We start from the raw sequence: 20685 nt of genomic DNA, 5'->3' as shown, positions 1-20685 counted from the left end.
ACTTCCACATGCCCCGACTGCTGTTTGGATTGCCGTTTACCCTGGGGCCTTGGGGTGAGCTGCTTTGTGCAGAAAAATGGGAGTGGGCACCACAGGTTAGCTATGGGGTTCTGAGGGGTCGTCCCAGCCTGGCACTTATGAGCAGGGCACTTGCTGCTGGGTTGGCATCGTGAGGCTGTTTCTGGGACACTTCGTGTTTGCAGACTGTTCCAGCCGCCCCCTGCATATTGACAATATCAGGTGGAATCCCCTACCCTGGAGGTGGGGGCCTGACTTGAGGAAGAGCAATGGGGAGACAGAGGTTCCCCCCCATCACTGTCCTCACCTAGGAGGCTCTTAGTGAACGTTTAGGTCACCATCGATGCCCCAGCAACTGGGGGCCATGGAGTCACACGCAGGCTCTTCAGAGCAAGGGAAGGACTTCTAGGCTGGGGCAGGGGTGGGGTGGGGAGCTGCAAGGAATGGGAGTATATCCAGAGGGGGCTGGGCCAGGCGAGGCCATGGGTAGCGGGCACCACGGAGGCGATCTGGCTGTGCTTAGGCAGGAGTGGGTGTGGGGTGGACATCCATCCCCACCCAGAAAGTATGATCTGGTCCTCCTGGGGAGCTGTGCTTGGGGGGATCCCCATCCCGTCTGCCTCCTGCACCCCTACATCTTGTTCCCCCAGCCCCCCGGGGGCAGCAGATGACAAGTGCCTGTCCACATCCCTCCCCCAATCTGAGGGCTTGGCCCGAGGGCCCGGTCTCCACCGACCCAGCTGACAAGGTCTCCCAGGGTTGAGTGGGGGCAGGATTTGGACTTCCACTTGAACTGGGACCTGAGGCCACCCAGGAGGAGGGCTGGGGTGAGCCGGGGATGGGAGACGGCCCTTGAAGACAGCCTGCTGCCCAGGCTTGAAGACGAGAGGGAAGGAGGAGAAAGACACAGAGGAGGCCTCTTTACCAGCCCCAAGAGTTTCAGATTGAGTCAGTGGACACGGTCCCCCAGCCACCCCCAGGTGCCTGCAAATGCTAATTGTATAAGCCAGAGCCGCTGGGGTTTGAGACACAGGGAACTGGGCGATTGGGCACGTCCTGGAGCGTTCAAGGAAGTAGCTGCACAGCCAGCAGGCAGAAGGGTTGGGGGACCCTGACCCACCCTGCTCCCTCGCAAATGGGGTATCCCAGGGTATAAAAAGGCTGTGGGAGGGGGCCCTGCCTTGGCTGTAGGAGTTAGGGTGCAGGAGCCACAGGCAGAGAAACAAAGTATTGGGTGTGGCCCATGTCGTGGTGACCTATTTAATAGAAGCACGTCTTCTGCAAAATGGGTTTGACAGCAGCACCCTGGACTGCTTATGACAGTGTGACATCACTGCGGCTGTGGCATGGTTTGGTGGGGTGGGGTGTGCAATGCCTGCCCTCAGCACCCTCCAGGCAGTAGCTGTGTCTGCAGCAGGAACATTCCCCCAGGGTTGCCTCCTTCCAGGCCAAGGCCTCCAAGCAGCTTGTCCCACGGAGGACAGGCGAAGCCATCTCAGCACTGGATACAGACTCGCAAACTCCAGCTGGACAATCGGTCAAGACACTCTGTGTGCTTGAATTCGTGCACACAGCCACCTGCTCCTGAGTCCGACACGCTCAGTACTGCGTGCGGGACCCCTGAATCCAACAGTAGCCGAACTTGTCTTCCCAGGGAAGACGAAAAGTAGAAGTCAAAGGAGAAAGAGATGGTTAGGGAGGTTTGCGGGCAAGATATCAAGGAACTGAAAATGCCTCAAACCCCAAACAACAGGTCAGGAGGTCTGAGGTCTGGCTAGGGAATCATCTATTAATGGGCTTCCCAAAAGAAAGAAAATGGAAAGCCGGAGAAAAAACAAGGGTACAACCAACAAAGCTAGCCCTTTTCTCTTCCAGGAAAGAAACAAATTCTGAACCTTCCATAACCTCGGCTAAGGAGCTGAAATTTGCAAACCCAGATAAACATCTGGGCAGCTCTGTGGGGGGGGGGCCACCACAGCTTCCTGGAGCCCCAGCCCCCCTCTCTGCCTCCAGCTTCCAGGCCTCTGCCACCGGGAGGAGCAGGTTCCCTCCCCCACGCGACCCCCGAGGGAGGCTGCTGAGTGCTGAGGAAGGCTGCTGAGGAAGGCAGGGCCTTTTCTGTTTCCCATAGGAAGTTGACTTCCAGGTCAGCTGAGGGGAGGTTTCTGGAGCCCACCAGGACTTGCTGGAGCATCTCTGATGGTAACAAAATAACAGGGGGCACACAGGGGCCAGCAGGCTTTCCGGAGTCTACTGAGGGATTGTTTCCAGCTGTCTGGCAGGAACATCAGGCACTTCTGGGGGCCCGTGAGCTTGTACGAGCACACACACCTACGAGTCCCTCCAGGACTGCTCCCCTCGAGGGAGATTCCCAGCCCCCTTTGGTGTGTAGGCTGCAGGGGCCTTCCCTGCCGCCTTTGCTTTCTGGTAGTAGTTGAGGCGCTTGAAGGCCTCCAGGTCCCGGTGGGCGCTCATGATCAGCCGGCTGTGTGGGAAAGGGTCTGAGCTGTGCTCCACCTCGCGGCAGAGTGGGACCATGCCTCACACTCGGGCACACACCAGCCTGCTCACACAGGCTCACACCCTCATGTGTACTCACAGGTCACACACACACAGGCATGCACATGTACATAATCAGAATCTGCCTGCAGCAGGGCAGGCTGTGACCCTTCTAGCCTCTCTTCAGAACCTAACAACTCTGCGAAGGACGGGTTTATGACACAACCGGCTGGGGCCCAGGAACGGTGGAGCTTCCCAGAGGCCCCTCGCTGGGGATTCCGGGCCCACACTGACACCCCAGGATCGCTGCTGTACTGGGCCCTCCACCAACCTCCCGCGGCCCCATCCCCTCCACCCATCCTGGGGACTTGTGGATCCGTGGATCCGAGCCCAGCCCTTACTTCAGGTTGGAGAGCTCGATGACGAGGCCTCGCACGGTGTCTGTTGCATCCTCCATCCTGGTGGCTTCGCAGGTCTTGATCCCCATTCGGGTCCTGGTGGGAAGGGAGAGAGGGCAAGAGGCCTGACCTCACTGGACAGCTCCACCAGACTCTGCCCTGGAGGGCTTTGCGAGCTGTCTTCTCCAGAGATGAATGCCTTTGACAGTCATGAGGCCACCCTGGGCACAGCCCTGATGGCCGACCCAGCCGGCTCTACTGCTGAAATCACACCGAATCCAGCCACTTCCCCCACCACCATGGCCCTTGTCCGACAGCTGCCACAGCCTCCCCGACCCCCAGCTCCTGCCCCTACAGCCTGTCCCCGCTGTGGCCTGGGGGGCAGGGGAGGGCGTGGCAATGGAAAGCAGGCCTAAAGCCCCTCCCCAAAGCCCTGCATCATCTGCGCACCTCCAGGCCCCAGCCCCTCCCTCCCGTCTCCGCTCCTCCCTGCTCCAGCCACACTGAATTCCTGGCCATTCCCTGAGCATTTCTTAGGGCTCTGGAATGTTCTTTCCTAAATGTCTCCTCCTTGCGGGGGGTGGGGGTGGGGGGGGTGGAGAAGGTGGGAGGAGGGAGCCCTCTCCATCACCACAGGTTAAAATTTTAACCCCTGCCCTGCTTTTTCTCCCCAACATTCTGCCATCTGACCACCTAATTTGTCTGTCTCTCGCTCACCCCTGCTCTGACCCCCAATAGGTAGAAGCTTCATGTTTTGTCCCACGCAGCCTCCCCAGTGCCCAGAGCAGTTCCTGGAAGAGGCGGCACTGGCGGGCGTCAGTGTCTATGGAAGGGGTGGATGTGCCTCTGTACCACCGTATCTAACGGGTGCAGCCTGTGGTGGGCAGGGGGTTGCCCAGCTTGGCAGCATCTCCTGGGTTGTCACTATGGGAACCCTGGTTCTGCTCCACCTGCCTCGGTCACCTTGAGACGACTGGCCAGTCCGGGCCTCAGTCTCTTGCCTTTTCTCCCTCAGCCATGGGTCACAGAACCAGACCCTGGGACCCACCTGGGGGCTTCCAGCCATCCATGGAGGCCGCCGGAGATTCACCCAGGAATCTCCCTCCTCTTTGCTCAAACAATAGTGGGGCCACTTTGACTAAACTGCCTCTGGTCCCTGTGCAGGGCGTGCGTGCGTGTGTGTGTGTGTGTGTGTGTGTGTGTGTGTGTGTGTGTATGTGTGTGTGGAGGGGGGCGCAGGGGGTGGGGCAACAAGTGGTACAACAGGTACTATTTACAGATGTGTGTAAGGGCAGAAGGTGGGAGCATGGCCTCCCTCTCCCCTGAGGGGGAGGAGAAAGAGGAAAGAGACAGACTCCCTAACCCTCCTCCACACTTGCCAGACAGAAACAGAAGCTTGGCCATAAATAATCAATAAGCCGCCACTCTGCAGAGAGGCCAGTTCAGGTTCAAGGTAACGGGAGAGGACTGTCGCTCAGTGCTAGCCACCAGCAAGGCTGGGAGACAGGAAAGGTGATGGACTGTGAGAGGCTCTGGGGTGGGGGGAGAGGACTCCCCCAACACACACACACACACACACACACACACACACATACACACACTCAATAAGCTGGAGGAAAAGCACACCTGGTGCCTGCAGGAGGGAAAGAAGGTGGGCTGCCTTGGGGAATAAAATCAAGCAGGAAATAAGATGGGGCAGGTCGGAGACTCTGGAGGGCCCGAGGGTGCCAGAGAGGGGATGGCCCCTGTGGGCCAATGGTTCTTGGCCCTGTCTGGGTCCACTCCCCCTCCATGGAGATTCAGGGAAAGCTCTGGACCTTCTCTCCAGAAAAACACACAATGTGCATTAAAACAACCACAGAGCTGGGGGCATCATCCCAGGGGTTCCTGGGAGAGATGCTGGCTGGGTGCAGAGTGCTGACGAGTTCTCCACTCGCGGGGAGCAGGGGACATGGGTGGTTTGAAAGTCGGGGCTTAGCAACCTTACTGGACCGAGGAAAGTGAGGCCCCTCAAGGCAGAGCCAGGGCGACCTCCGACACTCCCATCCACAAAATGGGAGCTCAAAGGGCTGGGGGGAGGGAGAGCATGGGGGCTCCAGTGCCAGGAAAGCAGCCACTCTCTCCCCTCCCAGGGACAAAAGGAGGACTCCTGTCAAGGAAAGCGTTCTGGGGTGGCCTCCCACCCTGCCTACCTTGGCTGGGCCTCAGCAAGGGAGCCTCCATCGGCACGTGGGCTGGTGCCAGGCCAGCAAGGGTCCAGCCCGCTCCCTGCAGGAGACAACTGGAAAGACAGAGCATGCACACGTGTGAACGGCCCAGCTGGGTGAGCCCTGCATAGGGAAGGAAAAGTCAGGCAGGGGAGGTCTGGCTTCTCCTCTGCCATGCCAGGAACACCGAGGCTGGACTCCTGCAGAGGAAAAGTGGTGTGGGGGACAGATGCCACGATGGCCAGACCTACGGGCCACCAGCCCGGGCTGCTCTCACCCTCCCTCTTTGGAAAGAAAGCAGAAGGGCAATACTGGGCCTGACCCTGGGGTCCCGTCCCGGACCTGCGCCTTTCGACAGGCTGATTTGTACTGGTGGGCGGCTTCATCCACACGTTCTCTGTCCCTGACAACTGAGGAGTGGTGCTGTCTCCACCTTGTCCTGCAGTATCTAGAAGGGTACAGAGAAGACCCTGAGTGGTGGCAACTGTGGCGAGGTGGGCATCTGGCATGGAGGGAAAGAGGTCGGCTAGATAGGCCACAAGTTTCATGTCAGGAAGAGATTTTGCAAATGTATTTTGAAGGGAAAATTCATAATTAATAGGGGAGAAAGCCAGATAACCCTGAGAAGCTTAAATTTCTAAATGTCAACGGTGGTTTAATTTTCATGGAAAATGTCAGGCTCAGTCGTGGAGGTGACATACGTCCTTCTGAAAAGAGGCAAAGAGGCTCAAGTGGAGCGGCCGGCCCAGGGCTGTTGGGCCTTTTCTGAGGACACTAAAGTCCTGGGGTGGCGGATGGGGTGAAGGGCTTGCGCTCGACCTGCAAAGGGTCCCTGAATCCAAATGAACAGACGTGAGGAACTGGCTGCAGCCCGGCGGCTCTCGCGTGGGGATGACTCCGCCTCCAAGACACTTAAGTGTCCGAAACCACTTTTGGTTGTCATGCCCGGGGGAGAGGGCGCTCCTGGCACCTGGGGGTGGAGGCGAGGGACACTGCTCAAGCCCCTGCTGCGCACAGAATGGTGATCCAGCCCCCAACACCAGTAGTGCCGAGGTTGGGAAGCCTGCTCTAGGCGATAGTTTCTCCCGTGCACCTGGCTGACTTTCACGGAGGCAAATCTGTGACTTAAAATACAATTTGAGGGCTTCCCTGGTGGCACAGTTGGTTAAGAATCCGCCTGCCAATGCAGGGACACAGGTTCGAGCCCTGGTCTGGGAAGATCCCACATGCCGTGGAGCAACTAAGCCCGTGCGCCATAACTACTGAGGCTGTGCTCTAGAGCAAGCGTGCCACGACTACTGAGCCCACGTGCCACAACTACTGAAGCCTGCGTGCCTAGAGCCTGTGCTCCGCAACAAGAGAAGCCACTGCAATGAGAAGCCTGTGCGCCGCAACAAAGAGTAGCCCACCCTCGCCGCAACTAGAGAAAGCCCGCGCACTGCAACAAAGACCCAAAGCGGCCAAAAATAAATTAAAAAAAAAAATACAATTTGATGCCACAGATTCACCCAATTCACGGCACCATTCTTGGTCATGAGGGATAGTCTCTTTCCCAACAGGTACCACGGCTCCCACCAGGGTTGTGTAAATGTCATGACAAAGGCGGTGCTTGTATTGAATGTGTGGGGACCACCCCTGTGGGCTGTGAGAGGGGCCTGGGAGTCAGTGTTTTAAATGACACTGTTTGTGGGCAGAGGAGGGTTCCACCGGCCCTGGGGTGAGCACCACGTCCCCAGGGAGCCGCAATGAGAAGAAAACACCAAGTGTTCCTGTGAGGGCAGCTGGGTTTGAAGCCAGTCTGTCACTGCTGTGAGACCCCAGGGCCCCTCCTCTGAAGCGGTGTTCACAGCTGTGCCACAGTGAGGTCAAGGGCTGCTCTCTCGGTCCACCTGCGCGCTGTTCCCACGTGTCCCTGCCCACAGGGCCTGCCCGCACCTTCCCGTGGGAACCTGTGCCTGGGTTGCCCCGACTTGTTCAGGAACGCCCAGTGTCAAAACAAAACGTGCCTGGGCGCCCACAGCCTTGTCAGGGCAGTGCCTCCTCTCCCAGCAGGGCTGTCCACCCCAGCTGCTGCTAGGTCCCCCGCACTGGTGCTGCCAGCTCCTCGGTGATTTCAGAGTGCACTCACTGGTGGCAGGTCTGGGAGGGCTTGCTCCTTTGCCCTCTGGGCGCCACCCAAGGTCCCAACTGCTTCCCCAGCCTTATCCCTCAGCCACAGCCCAAGAAACCAGAGACTGGGGATGACTTAGCTCTTCTTTCCAAGAGAGGGGTTTAGCATTTTTCAAGGGATGCAGCTTTAGTTGTAAAGTTTCAGCTCTGCCCAGCACCTGAGCGCCCACCCCTCCCGGCGACCATGTTTAAACGCTATGACCAAACCGCGGTGTGACTCGATTTCTGTGCTCTTGCTCATCTGGTGATCACAGCAATGTGCGATGGGTGGTACAAGGAATTGGGGCCGTGGCAGGGAGGGCTGGGTCTGCAAAGTCACCGGGTAGGCCTGTGTCACAAATGACCCCTGGCCATCCCTTGGGAAGGCAGCGCCTGAGACCCACATTAGCTCAACCCAGTCGCACCCCCCTCTGCAATGGGAACAGCTGGCTTTCTTCGGCTGGGCACCAGATGACGTCCTTTGCTTGTTTGGGGGCTGTGTCATATGATAAGATTCTTTTAAGTGCCGAAATGACAGGGTACAAAATGCTCACTCCGGGAGAGGCAGGTGGGAACGGTGCTACTGAAAACCTCATGGGGGCAGGGACCATGCCTGATCTGTTCACTCCTGGCATAGAGCGGACTCTCACATCTTAAAAACATTTTCAAACAACCAATAAAATGAAGTTTTAAAACAGGGACAGCCAAAGAAACGGAGGCCATGTTTGTGAAGCGACATGGGCTCTGCGTTCGCTCCAGGACGGAACAGTTGAGGCACAGCTGCAGAATCAGGCCAACCTGGGCACAGACCCAGGCTCCTCCCCTCCTGGCTGCCTCATCTGGGGCAGGTGCCCAACCTTCTTCAGCCTCTCAGCCACACCCAGTGTGTGGAAAGAGAACCACCCAACTATCCGGGTGAGGCTGCAAAGCACTTAGCTCAGGCTCAAGTGCGCCAGCAGCCAGAGATGTGGCGCTTCCTGAGGGGGCGGGGCCAAAGCAGGGACTGCCACCTGCCCTGACAGGTGACCGCCAACGGCCAGCATAGGCTCAGCAGGCAGATCCCTGAAGGACGCAAAGCCCCTAAAATTCCAGCAGACAAATGAAATTCCATGTATGTGTCTGAAAAAGAATTGTATCTGGGCCCCCAAATGACCCTAAAGATGGGCAAAGGTTCTTTCCAGTGGGGGAATGAAGTCCCTGCCCGCAGGCCCAGGTTTGAGGTCACTGGCTTCTTTAGGTCACCCCATCTGGTCTGTCACCCTCCATACATCCCTCGGAAACCTCCGGCCAGAGCAGGGCACTGAAGGGTGGAGGGGGCAGGTGCACCAGGGGCTCTCCCTGGGCTGACAAAATACATGTGTGTCACATCCCGGGGCTCTTCAGCTCTCACACAGATGGGCCCCTCATAGAAAGGCAGGTCTATCCTCTCCAGAATATCACAGACTCCACACCCGCTGAAGCTGTGACTCAGACCCCTGGACTCATCTGCTGTACAAACAGATGGCCACGTGCCCACCTTTCCCCCACTACCGGGTGGTTTGGGAGGGCTTGTGGCCATTTGGCACCTGTACTAGGACATCTCGCTGTAACTCAAGGAAGCTCTTACCTGTTCAGGTGGGGCTTCAAAACCAGGGGCTTCCAGGGCATCCTGCGTCTGGCTGTCCGGCAGGAAGTAGAGTTCCATGGCTGAGGACCCCTCCCAGACAGCCTGCTCTGAAGAGTCAGCAGGGTGCTCAGGCTGGCCTGCTGGGCTTGTGTGGGCATCTGGGCTGCCCTGACGTGCCCCAGCATCCTGGGGAGGGCCGTCCACTGCTTCTCTGTACACTGGTGGAGCACAGGCTCCGAGGGACAAACTGCGCCCCTTGAGGTCTTGTTTGTGGCTATGGCTCCCTAACTCAGCTGCCTTTTTAGCCACAGGTTGCGATAGCAAAGGCAGCAAGCACATACCTCCCAGCCCTTCTTGATCTGGGCCTGGTAGCTGTGTCTGACCCACACCTGGACCCATTTTCAAGGCTAAAGGGCTGGAATCCCCAGCACCTATTGTGGGCTCTTGGATCTCGTGAGCCGGAGCCGGGGAGGCTGCAAGGCCCCCCGGGACATCATCAGGGGGCTTGTCTTCCCGCCTTGCCTTCTCTCTGCCTCCTGTGGTCTCCCCATTGAGAGGCATGCACCCAAGCAGGGCCCTGCTGTGGCCTCCATCAGGAGCCTTCCCACTGGGAGAGGCAGTCACCCTGGCGTTGACTGTCCCGTCTGGCCCAGCCACCCCCAGAGCCCTCTGTTCTGGCTCCGTGGTGTCTGTGCTCACACCTGCGATGACAACAGCCCCAAGGCGGGAGCACCTTGGGCTGCTATAGCTCCCCTCTGCTCCCCCGCCAGTCCAGCTGGGCATCTGCAGAGGCCCAGGAGGGCCCTGGGCTGCAGATCTGGGCTCTGGGCCCAGGATGCCATCTTCTTCCTCCTGGCGCTCCTCAGGCAGCTCAGCTCCTGCTTCCCCTCGGACACCTCCCTCCTGAGGGGCTCCTTGGTCTGGCTCCTCTTCAGCATCACTGCCTGGCAGGTGCCCTTTCTGGCCATGATCACCTGGAACCCAACCCTCCTCCGTGCTTCCACCATCTGGCACGTTGGTCCCATGCTTTGACAGGTGGTCCTGGCTGGCCCTCTCTGAGGCCGAGGGCACTGTCCCCCACTCCAGAGAGGCAATGCTGGAGGCCAAGGGCTGAGGATCCCCATCGCCAGGCACAGGTGTCACAGGGTTTTGGCCGCTGGGCTCGGGGCAGGCGCCGTCTGCCTGGGTCTGGTCTCCTGGGTCCCTGGTCTCCTGGAGGGCAAGCCCTGGGGACTCCTCTCGAGGCTGGCTTCTGGCCTGCTGGGCACTGGGTTCTGGCAGCGTTTCCTGTGGAGAGAAAAAGACTCAGCCTTGGGCCTTCAATAATCAACAGCTCTGAGGATTTTTCTACTCATTACTGCCCCTGTACAAAGTCTCAGAAGCTGCACGGATGACGGTGCACCCAAATAGGGATCAGTCCCCATGCTGGGCAGAGCTTTGTGCCAGGGGCTAGAGGGGGAACCGGAAGTACAGGAACCCCTCTTTTTTTTGGCCACACCACACGTCACGTGGAACTTCCCCAACCAGGGATTGAACCCCCACCCCCTGCAGTGGAAGTGCGAAGTCTTAACCACTGGACCACCAGGGAAGCCCCAGGAACCCCCTTTCTACCAGCTCCTTCTCCCCACCAGCACCAGACACGTGGAGGCTCTTGGGAAGATCAAGGATATAAAAATCAAGGAGGTCCTGTGGATCGCACCAGTGTCAATGTCAGTTGCCTGGTGCTGCCAATGGACTACAGTTACATAACATGCTACCACCGGGGGATGCTCGGGGAGGGCACACGGGGGCCTCTCTGTACTGTTTTGTTTTTAATTTTGGTAAAATACACATAACCTAAAATTCACCATTTTAATCATTTATTTTTTGAAGGAAATGATCTTTTTTAAAAAAGTGTTTATTTGTCTGCATTGGGTCTTAGTTGCGGCACGCGGGATCTTTCAGTGTGGCACGGGCTCTGTAGTTGTAGCGTGCGGGCTTAGTTGCCCCATGGCATGTGGGATCTTAGTTCCCTGACCAGGGATTGAACCCGTGTCCCCTGCATTGGAAGGCGGATTCTTAATCACTGGACCACCAGGGAAGTTCCCACCACTTCAATCATTTTAAAGTGTATATAGTTCAGTGGCATTAAGTACATTCACAAGGTCGGGCAACCATCACCACCATCCATCTCCAGAACTCTTTCATCTTCCCAAGCTGAAACTCTGTCCCCATGAAACACTAACTCCCCACTTCCCCAGCTCCTGGCAACCCCCATTCTACCTCCTGCGGAATCGGTAGAATTTGCCTACTCTAGGGACCTTGTATAAGTGGGATCATACAGTATTTGTTGCTTTGTGTCTGGCTTATTACACTTAGCGTAATGTCCTTCAGGTTCATCCATGTTGTAGCACGTGTCAGAATCCCTTCCTTGGGACTTCCTTGGTGGTCCAGTTATTAAGACTCCATGCTCCCAATGCAGGGGGCACGGGTTTGATCTCTGGTTGGGGAACTAAGATCCCACATGCTGCACGGTGCGGCCAAAAAAAAAAAAAGAATTTCTTTTTAAAGCTGAATAACATTCCGTTGTGTGAATATACAATATTTTATTTGTTCATTCATCTGTTGATGGCTACTTTGGGTGCTCCCACGTTTTGGCTACTGTGAATAATGCTGCAGTGAACATGGATGCATAAATATCCGTTCCGTCATACGGATATACCACATTTTGTTTACCCATTCATGCATCGATGGACACTTGGAGCCATATTGTTTCCTTTTTTTTTGTATTTTATTTTTTTTTATACAGCAGGTTATTAGTTATCCATTTTATACATATTAGTATATACATGTCAATCCCAATCTCCCAATTCATCACACCACCACCTCCCGCTGCTTTTCCCCCTTGGTGTCCATACGTTTGTTCTCTACGTCTGTGTCTCAGCTTCTGCCCTGCAAACCGGTTCATCTGTACCATTTTTCTAGGTTGCACATATATGCGTTAATATACGGTATTTGTTTTTCTCTTTCTGACTTACTTCACTCTGTATGACAGTCTCTAGGTTCATCCACATCTCTACAAATGACCCAATTTCGTTCCTTTTTATGGCTGAGCATACTGTTTCTGCAACCTCCTCTGAGTCCACATAATGCCCTGGAGATCCATCTAGGTGGTTATGTGTATCACACCTGTTTGTTCCTTTTTTATTGCTGGGTTGTGTTCCATCATGTGGATGGACCATGATTTGTTCAACCATTCACCAGCTCAAGGACATCTTGTTCCCGGTTGGGGGCGATTACAAACAAAGCTGCTGGGAATGCCCACCACTCACTTTTTTTTTTTTTTTTTTTTTTTTTGCGGTACGCGGGCCTCTCACTGTTGTGGCCTCTCCCGTTGCGGAGCACAGGCTCCGGACACACAGGCTCAGCGGCCATGGCTCACGGGCCCAGCCGCTCCGCGGCATGCGGGATCTTCCCGGACCGGGACACGAACCTGTGTCCCCTGCATCGGCAGGCGGACTCTCAACCACTGCGCCACCAGGGAAGCCCCCACTCACTTTTTTAGGTGTGTGTGTTCCAGAGACATCATGACCCCTGGAGCTCATGGTGGCAAGGACAAGAGAGCCTGCTGTTAAGACCCACCCACCCCGACTCACACAAAAGCTTCTGAGAAGCATAGGGGTTCAGGGATAGAATGTGGACTGCCTTTCTGAGTTTCACTACTTTCATGCAACTTGGGGAAGAGAGCTCTGGCCTCGACAGCTTCAGTGCAGGCACGGCTGTCCTGAGTACCTCTCACAGGCCTGCAAGTTGCTGGCATGGCACCTGCCATCCACAGACATCTGTAGTGCTAAAAACGGGGTGTGTGTGTGTAGAGATGCAGGGCTAGCCATTGCCAAAGGAAATCAAGGCTGAACTTGGCTGCCAAGGTTGGGCCAAGAGGAAGGTCGATGGTAGGACCTTACCAAGCTGAAGGCCCCACTCCTGGGGTCCTCCTCCCTCCTCTCTGCTCGTCCTGTCACTGTCTTCCTGGGTTTTGTAAACTGGGGGACAAACCTCCCGACTGAGTTCTGTGAACCAGATACAACAAGAACAAAACAGCAGTAAAGATGAGAGAGGAATGACGTCTCGGAAATCAAGCAAGCAGACACCAGAACAAGTTTCTCTCTTGCAATCTCAAACTCTCAAGGCCCTTGCCTTCCATCCCCAGCACACCCTCCCACCAGCAGTTACTGATGAGGAATAGAGACAAGATCTCCAGCTGAAGGGAGGCAGCATCTTTTGTACATACGTCAGGCTGCAAAACAGGCTCACCTGGGAAGGAGGAAGGCGAACTGGCTCTTTTTCTGGCTGCCCGAGGAGCCTGGAGGGAGCTCCTGCTTCCTCATAAGGAGAGCTGGGAGGAGAAAGACAAAACAGAGGAAGTTCTCAAGTCCTCCTATGCTGTTAACTTGCATAGTAAGACAAACAGCGGGGAATGAAATCCAAATGCAAAGTAGCGCCCAGGGTCTCCTAAGAGGGAGGCCCTGGAGCACCTGCTGAGAGAGGGTGGGATGGAGCAGGGGACATGTGACTGCCAAGAAGGGTGTGGAGTCCCACATCCAGAATCTAAGCTGCCTGCCCTGGCAGCACTTAAACTCTTATAATCCCAGGAACTGGCTCCTGAAGTAAGAACAGGAATTCTCATTTGGACTGACTGACACTCCAGCCCCCAGCTCTGCAAACAGTAAAGAAGTTGTAGATACAAAAAAACACAGTGTCTAAAAAAACGGGTGCATTCTTATCTGCCAAAATGCGGAAGCAACTGAGATGGCCTTCAGTGGGTGAGTGGATAAATAAACTGTGGTAATCCAGACAATGGGACGGTATTCAGCGCTAAAAAGAAATGAGCTCTCCTCTAATCAATACTCTGTAATGGCCTATGTGAGAAAAGAATCTAAAAAAGAGTGGATATACGTATATGTATAACTGACTCACTTTGCTGTACACCTGAAACTAACACAACATCGTAAATCAACTACACTCCAATAACAATTTTAAAAAATAAAATCATGCCATCTGCTTTACAAAAAAAAAAAGATTGAGCTCTCAAGCCATGAAGACACATGGAGATACCTTAAATGCATATTACCAAGTGAAAGAAGCCAATCTGAAAAGGCTACTTACTGTGTGACTCCAACTATATGATATTCTGGAAAGAGCAAACTATGGAGACAGTGAAAAGATCAGTGGTTACCTGGGGTTGGGGGGAGAGATGAGTAGGTTAGGATTTTTATGGCCATAAGAAGACTCTCTATGATACTGTAATGAGGGATATATGTTATTATACTGTTGTGCCAACCCACAGAATGTACAACACACAGAATGAACTCTAAAGTAAACCGTGGACTGTGTCAATGTAGGTTCATCCTTGGTTAAAAAATGTACCGTTCTGGTGAGTCATGGTGATAATGGGGGAGGCTGTGCATGTGTGGGGACAGGAGGTGTATCGGAAACCACTGTACCTTCCTCTCAATTTTACTGTAAACCTAAAACTGCTCTAAAGAAGTAAACCCTTTTTAAAAAAACTGGTGAGACTTATGGTTATGTCTAAATAAATGTGGATATGTACGTTGTAAAAAAAAAGATCAAAATCTGGAACTGAAACTTCATGGTTTCAACTTTGGAAGTGGAGCAGGAAAACGCATGAAGCTACACTAATGGGCTTGAATCGTGCCAAGGAAGGTTATGGAGACAGAATAACTCTAGATACTGATAGCAACCGCCTGTTTCAAAATTTTTAATTGGGATGGGTTGTTTGGGCGGCTTCTGGGGTACTGGCAAAGTTTCATTTCTCAACATAAATGTGTTAAACTGATTGCTTTATGTTGCTTTCTTCTGTTATATTTCTGCCCGTGTGGTATTTCTTAATAAAACATTTAAAAAACAGAAACAAAAGAGTGGGAACCCACTTCTGTGGGTTCTGATTATTCTTATGGTCTCAGACAGCAGGGTGGGCAGCAGCCATGACCCCATCAGCCCTGATATGGCCTCTCGAGGGGTGAGGGGCACAGTGTGACATCACTGTGTCTGTCTGGGGGAACAGCTTAGGTGTGATACAGGGCCCCTCTCTTCCTATCACACACACAGCCTTTAGCCCTAAGATTGCAAAGACCTGAGATCAGACAGACACACACCCCAGAAAATGGTTCTGTCAGCCAGACTGCATGCCTCAATTTTTCACTCAGAAAACGTGCTAGTCCAATCCATGATGCTTTCTCTGAAGACTTCAGGTAGCAGGAACCTTCCTTCTCCTAACTCCTGCTAACCCTTTCTACTCTGCTATAGTTACAAGTGGTTTAACCCCATGGAGACTGAATGGTTCTCCAGATCTTTCTTCCTTTCCCCTACCGTGCTTAATTACATATTTTCTGAAAAAATAAGGGAACTGGGAAACCACTGTGGTAAAGAGCAAAGGAACCAGACGCAGCCAGAACCCCAGCCTGCCTTGTACCAGCTCAGTGGCCTTGGGAAAGTCATTTTGATCTCTCGAAGCCTGAGAGTCCTCATATGCCAAATGGGGATATAAACCCATGTCACAGTGCCGTGAGGATTAAATGAGCTGATGTGTGTAAAGTATTTATTATTAGAATACTGCCTGGAACATAAAGATCGTTAATCTCTCTTATGGGTTATTGTTTCACAGACCCACCACTCCTTCAGTCCCCTCTTGATTAAGAGGAAATGTGGGATAAATATGGATTTGACCAACAGGCAGGACAAGCTGCATTCCATAACTAAGTGACCTTGAAAAATTCAAGGTCTTCCTTGCCCGTGGTTAAAATATCGACCTTTCTCCCTGAAGAGGAGAGTCACCAGAGCAAAACTTCGAGAAGCTCAATCCAAGGGCCCCAAGCCCCTGTGGGGGATGCATGGCACTGGATGGGTCGTGTTGACTGGCTCCCTCCCCTTTGCATCCTGTGCCCACTGTCAGCGGAGAGGCTTGCTGGAATGTTCTGAGCCACCTACCTGGAAGCTGCCTGTCCTGGTGCCTCCCTGCTCTGCTCTGCAGAGGGAGCGGGTCCTGATCTGCTTTCTGTCTCTTCAGGGTGATGCCAATGGCCCAACTTGGAACTCTGGGGGTCCCCGTCAGAGTCTCCTAACCTTGGGTTCTTTGGAAGTTTTGGAGGACGGATTCCTTCCCCTCCTGGTTTAGAGACAAAAGAAGATGAAGGGGAGGGGGATGGCGGGAGCATGCACTGCCGCGGCCGACCACCACACACATCTGGGCCACTGATGCAACATGAGCAGGCTTGTGCAAAGGGCAGGAAATCCCTGCTCTGACGCTTGCCTGGAGAGTGAGAGATGAGATGGAATTTCATCCAGGTGGGACCCAGGAGCTTACATGGCCATGGGATCCAAAGGCTTTTAAGCTATGGACTGGTCACGACTGACGTTCAATCCTGAGGTGACTGGGCCTGGCTCGGAACCACACGAGACAACCTGGCCCAGCTGACTGTCTCTCTGCGGAAGTGCTGAGAGGTGTGTGCTGGCTCCTTCGGGTCTCAGCTCAAATGTCCCTGCAGTGGCATCCTTGCCTTTTCTACAGAGCAACTCCTCTCGGGCCCGTGCTCTGTTTTACTCACTTCACAACTTCTGCAAGTATCTGATGCACTGGGTCATTTTCTGTCTCCTCCACTACAACCTGTTCCACGCAAGGAGGGGCCTCATCTATCTCACTCTCTGCTGGGTCTCAAGTACCTCGAAGAGCATCTAATAAACCGTTGGTGCTCAATAAATACTTGGCAGATGACTGAATAAACGCACAAGAAAACCCAGATCACCTCCCAGGAAATGCAGACAACACTAAATTATGTACCACTCTGGTTTTCCGTGATGCTTGCAGAATATCCATCCTGGGAAAACTGGGACCCAGAGTCATCGAGTGCTAAGGAGGTGACTTCTCTGCTGCCTCTTGGTCCCTGTTGTATCCCTACGATACCTTTCCCAGCATTGAAAGCAATTTAGAGCCTAAAGGTGCATATTAACATCTATTTGTTGAATGAAGGAAATCCCCTTATACAGAAACTGCCAATAGTAGCTGGCTTGTAAAACCCCCCCAAAATCTGGCCCCAACTGACCCATTTATTCAATGAACAAATAATAAGGGTTGACTCTACTGAGTTCCATGCCAGACACTGTCCTGAGAACTCAGGTGCGCTATGACAAAACTTCAGGCAGGGCCCTGATGTTAGGCCCATCTTACGGACGAGAAAGCTGAGGTACAGGGAGGCTGAGGAATCTGGAACAGAATCCAGGCAGTCCAGTTCCAGAGCCTCCACACCTAAGTATACTTGAGCACTTATTGAGCACCTACTATGTACTGCATCTCTGACTAGGCAGTGAGAACAAAAAGACAAACCAGACCCGGGTCTGATTTTCTTGGAGGTCAGTCACGTAGACCCTTTCCAAACTCAGCTCCTTACATACCTTGAAGTAAAACCATTGAATAAGCCCCCTCTCTCCAACATTGAATGCTAGGGTCCTCCTCAGCATCCATTCAGCTTTTGGGGCTTCACTAGACCACAGTGGCTTTCCTGTAATTTCTCCCAAGTCTGTCAGTTACGGTTCGTGTGTGCCCATTTAGAACTTCACCCCACTGTTACTTGATCAGCTCTCTCAGTGAGAAACGTCTTTCTTTTTCCCCTGACTAGACCTTGAAGCTGTCAAGGGCAGGAACTGAGTCTCATCTTGATCTCATCTTCACCCTGCCTCCCACCCCCCACCTCAGGTGCCTACGCCAGCACTGCACCCAGAGCAAAGCTGCAGTGAATGTTTCTTACACAAACACATTCCCACCTTGTGGTCTGCCATAAAATGCAAAAATACAGCAGTTTCATTTACTTAGTTTCTTTAAGATGTCCAAACACTAGCTTGCTTTGCTCATCCAATGGACATTTATTTGTACCAAATAAAAAGCAAAAATATCACAAGTGAAGAGGCTCCCGTTTCCTTCCTGTGATCTGTTCCCACAGGATTAATTTAAGAACTAAGGCAGAACCTTGTGTTCAACACCAGAGGCCAAAGACATCACAAGGGAAAGGGCTCCTTTCACCACCTGCCAGAATCTTCTTCCTTTCTCTCCACGCCATCCAGGACACACAGAAAGAGCTGTCCTGGGCCAGCCCAGGGTCCACTGAGCAGGGGAGTCCACTGCAAAGAGAGGCCCCATATGACCTGCTGTGGGTGGGCCTGGCTGGCCCCAGCTTCCCGCTCGAAGGTCAGAGAAATTCCTGTGCCTCCAAACAGCTTGTTACTCATCTCTGCACAAAACACCTTCAATCTGTTGATAGTATCTTTCCTGTCCCACATCTTGGGAAAAAAATGAGTGCTACTCTCGAAGTTCATTAACCACTAAGTGAAGGGGTCATTTCTCAACTTTGAAGAAATTTAAACTACCTTAGCCCATGACAGGAAAATGAAGCTATACTATGTAACACTGGGTGTTTTCCTTTTCGAATGAGGAAATTCTCTACGTATATTGAGCAGTAAAGACAGTCTCGAAATACCGTGAAGTTGAAAAACAGAGGTTGCAGATCAGTATGTGTGATGATTCTATTTTCCAATGAAAACACTGTATTTGTGTACACAAAGAAAAAGTTTGGAAGAAGTGGTGTACTGAGGTTCATTTCCTGTTTTTTAATGCTACACTATATGGTTGACCATCATTCTATGGTTGAGGGGGATGTTAACATTAGGGGAAGCTGGGGGAGGGTAGACAGAGCTCTGAACTTTTTTTTTTTCCTTTTTTTTTCTTTAGCTTTTTAATGACAAATAATATAGAAAAGTTAGCATAGGTGTACAACTCACTGCAAATTCATAAAACGAACAGTGTATTTCACATCTAGATCAAGAAACAAAACATTGCCAGGAACACGGACGTTCCTCTCATGTTTCTTTTCCAGGCGCAACTCCCTCAAAGGTAGCCACTGTCCCTGATTTCTTTTCTTTTTTTTTTAAATTCAAACAGAAATGAACTATTTTTACAACTTTTCTGTAAGCTTAAAGTTGTTTCAGAATGAAAAATTTCTTCTTAATCTGAAAGGGCAGTGACAACAGCAGCATGTATTTGTGTCCTACCATGGATCTACTCTCCGTGCTCTACAAACACTAATCCACATGTGAGCTCTAGGGCACAGTTCTCTACTTTGGCACTATTGACATTTGGATACTATTGACATTTGGGGCCAGGTCATTCTGCGTTGTGGGGACTGTCCACCACATTCTATGATTCTGAGCAGCATCCCTGGCCTAGATCCACTAAATGCCAGGACCAACACTGCCCCCCCCCCGCCCCCGCCCCCCCCCCCACACCAGTTGTGAAAACTAAAAATGTGTCTAGACATTGGCAAATGTCCTCTGGAGGTCAAACTGCTCCCCCCAACGGGTTGAGAATCACTGTTCGAAAGTAAAGCGTAGGTGCTCTTATCCCCTACAAATAGGAGGAAAGTGAGACACACAGTAGGTCATCTGCCATCACACAGAGAGATGAACCCGGGTTTTTGGCTCGAGAGTGAAGCAGTTGGCCACACACCAGGACATCAAACTCTATTCATGGGTCATCTCTGAGTGTGGGCCTGCATAGAGGCTGGACCCCTGCCCTGAAGCCTGGGGGCCTCCCCTAGTCTGTGGGGTCCCACTAGAGGCTGGGGAAAGCTCCACAAAGCTTTCCCTTTTTACTGTAAGCACTTCTCCATGATTTACACTTGTATTAAGTCATTGCATGTGTGAAGTCATTGCTGTTATTTTAAGGAGCTTGGTGTGATCATCTAAGCATTTCTGCAATAAGTCCACCTTCCTCCTGTAAGCAGAAGCAGCAAGCAGAGGTGTCAACTTGAATGTCCAAATACCTGAGGTCCGAAGCTTCTTCCTCTTACTCATTGTATCCCTCCCTAGAGAAATCTGAAAGCAAGAGCAAAGCTCATCATTACGAGCAGGTCCTGTCTCTCGGTACAGACCCAGTGGCCTTGGCTGAGGCCACCCCACCCCCACCTGGGCCCATCTGACTGCCCCAGGGGTCACTTGGGCCCCAAGGGGACACAGGGTGGGAGTCATGGCTACCTTGGGCTATGGCCGAGTTAAGAATTTAAACTCCTCCATATTGCAGAGAGCAGAGAAGGAACTGCCCATCTTCTGTCCAGGGTCTGAGAGCACCTGGGCCGCCCCCCTCTAGTCTCTAAGATGGGGCAGCCTGTGTGAAGCCCCCTCCCTCCAAGCTGGGCTACCTAGGACCCTTCTAGGGACAATGCAGGATTTTCGAGGTGACACGTGGGGCCCTTCAGGGTCATCGGAGGACTTTAGAGGGGCCACCGGGTAACACTTCAAGGGGTGGGGAGCCCTTCGGGGGATGCCTGGGGTCTTGGGGAGGCAGGAGTAGCCGCCACAGGTCAATTCCTTCCAGCCTAGGGGGCCAGACAGGCCAAACACAATCTGGGCCAGAGAAGTTGCCGAGGTCCCTCTGTCCTTAATGGGAACTGGGAAGATCTACCTGGATCTGTTGGGGGATAATTCGGTTAAATAATTTGCGTAAGATTTTTCTGAGATAAGAAAAGGTAAAGTTGGCCCTCACGGAGGCCGGGCAGCTGGGGGTCCGAGGCCTGACCACTGTGGACCCGGCTTCTGGTGACCAGGCCCACCCTAACCCTACCCCGGCCACCGAAAAGCGAGGAATGCCCAGACCAGCATCGCCAGGAGAGGCCGGAGCTCGCAGGTGGCCAACCGTCGGTCGGCCTCCACCTCACCTCACACCCGCAAACACTCCACCTCTGTCCCTCACACTTCGAGGCCTCGT

General features: G+C 53.2%; 1 protein-coding gene across 1 annotated transcript; it reads right to left on the bottom strand.

Annotated features, from left to right (window-relative positions):
* Window positions 1-1787: 1787 nt before the first annotated feature.
* C3H19orf57 (chromosome 3 C19orf57 homolog) lies at window positions 1788-20683 on the bottom strand. Its single transcript, XM_032627460.1, has 8 exons — window positions 20636-20683; window positions 19745-19796; window positions 15864-16041; window positions 13170-13251; window positions 12821-12925; window positions 5108-5196; window positions 2919-3011; window positions 1788-2503 (listed from the first exon to the last, which is right to left on the bottom strand). The coding sequence occupies exons 2-8, from the start codon at window positions 19773-19775 to the stop codon at window positions 2350-2352; spliced, it is 732 nt and encodes a 243-aa protein (XP_032483351.1). The 5' UTR covers window positions 19776-19796; window positions 20636-20683; the 3' UTR covers window positions 1788-2349.
* Window positions 20684-20685: the final 2 nt, after the last annotated feature.

Source organism: Phocoena sinus, chromosome 3 (assembly GCF_008692025.1).
Source record: "Phocoena sinus isolate mPhoSin1 chromosome 3, mPhoSin1.pri, whole genome shotgun sequence".
Classification (NCBI taxonomy): domain Eukaryota; kingdom Metazoa; phylum Chordata; class Mammalia; order Artiodactyla; family Phocoenidae; genus Phocoena; species Phocoena sinus.
Note: the sequence above shows the minus strand (reverse complement) of the source record. Positions and strands in the feature narration are given on the sequence as shown.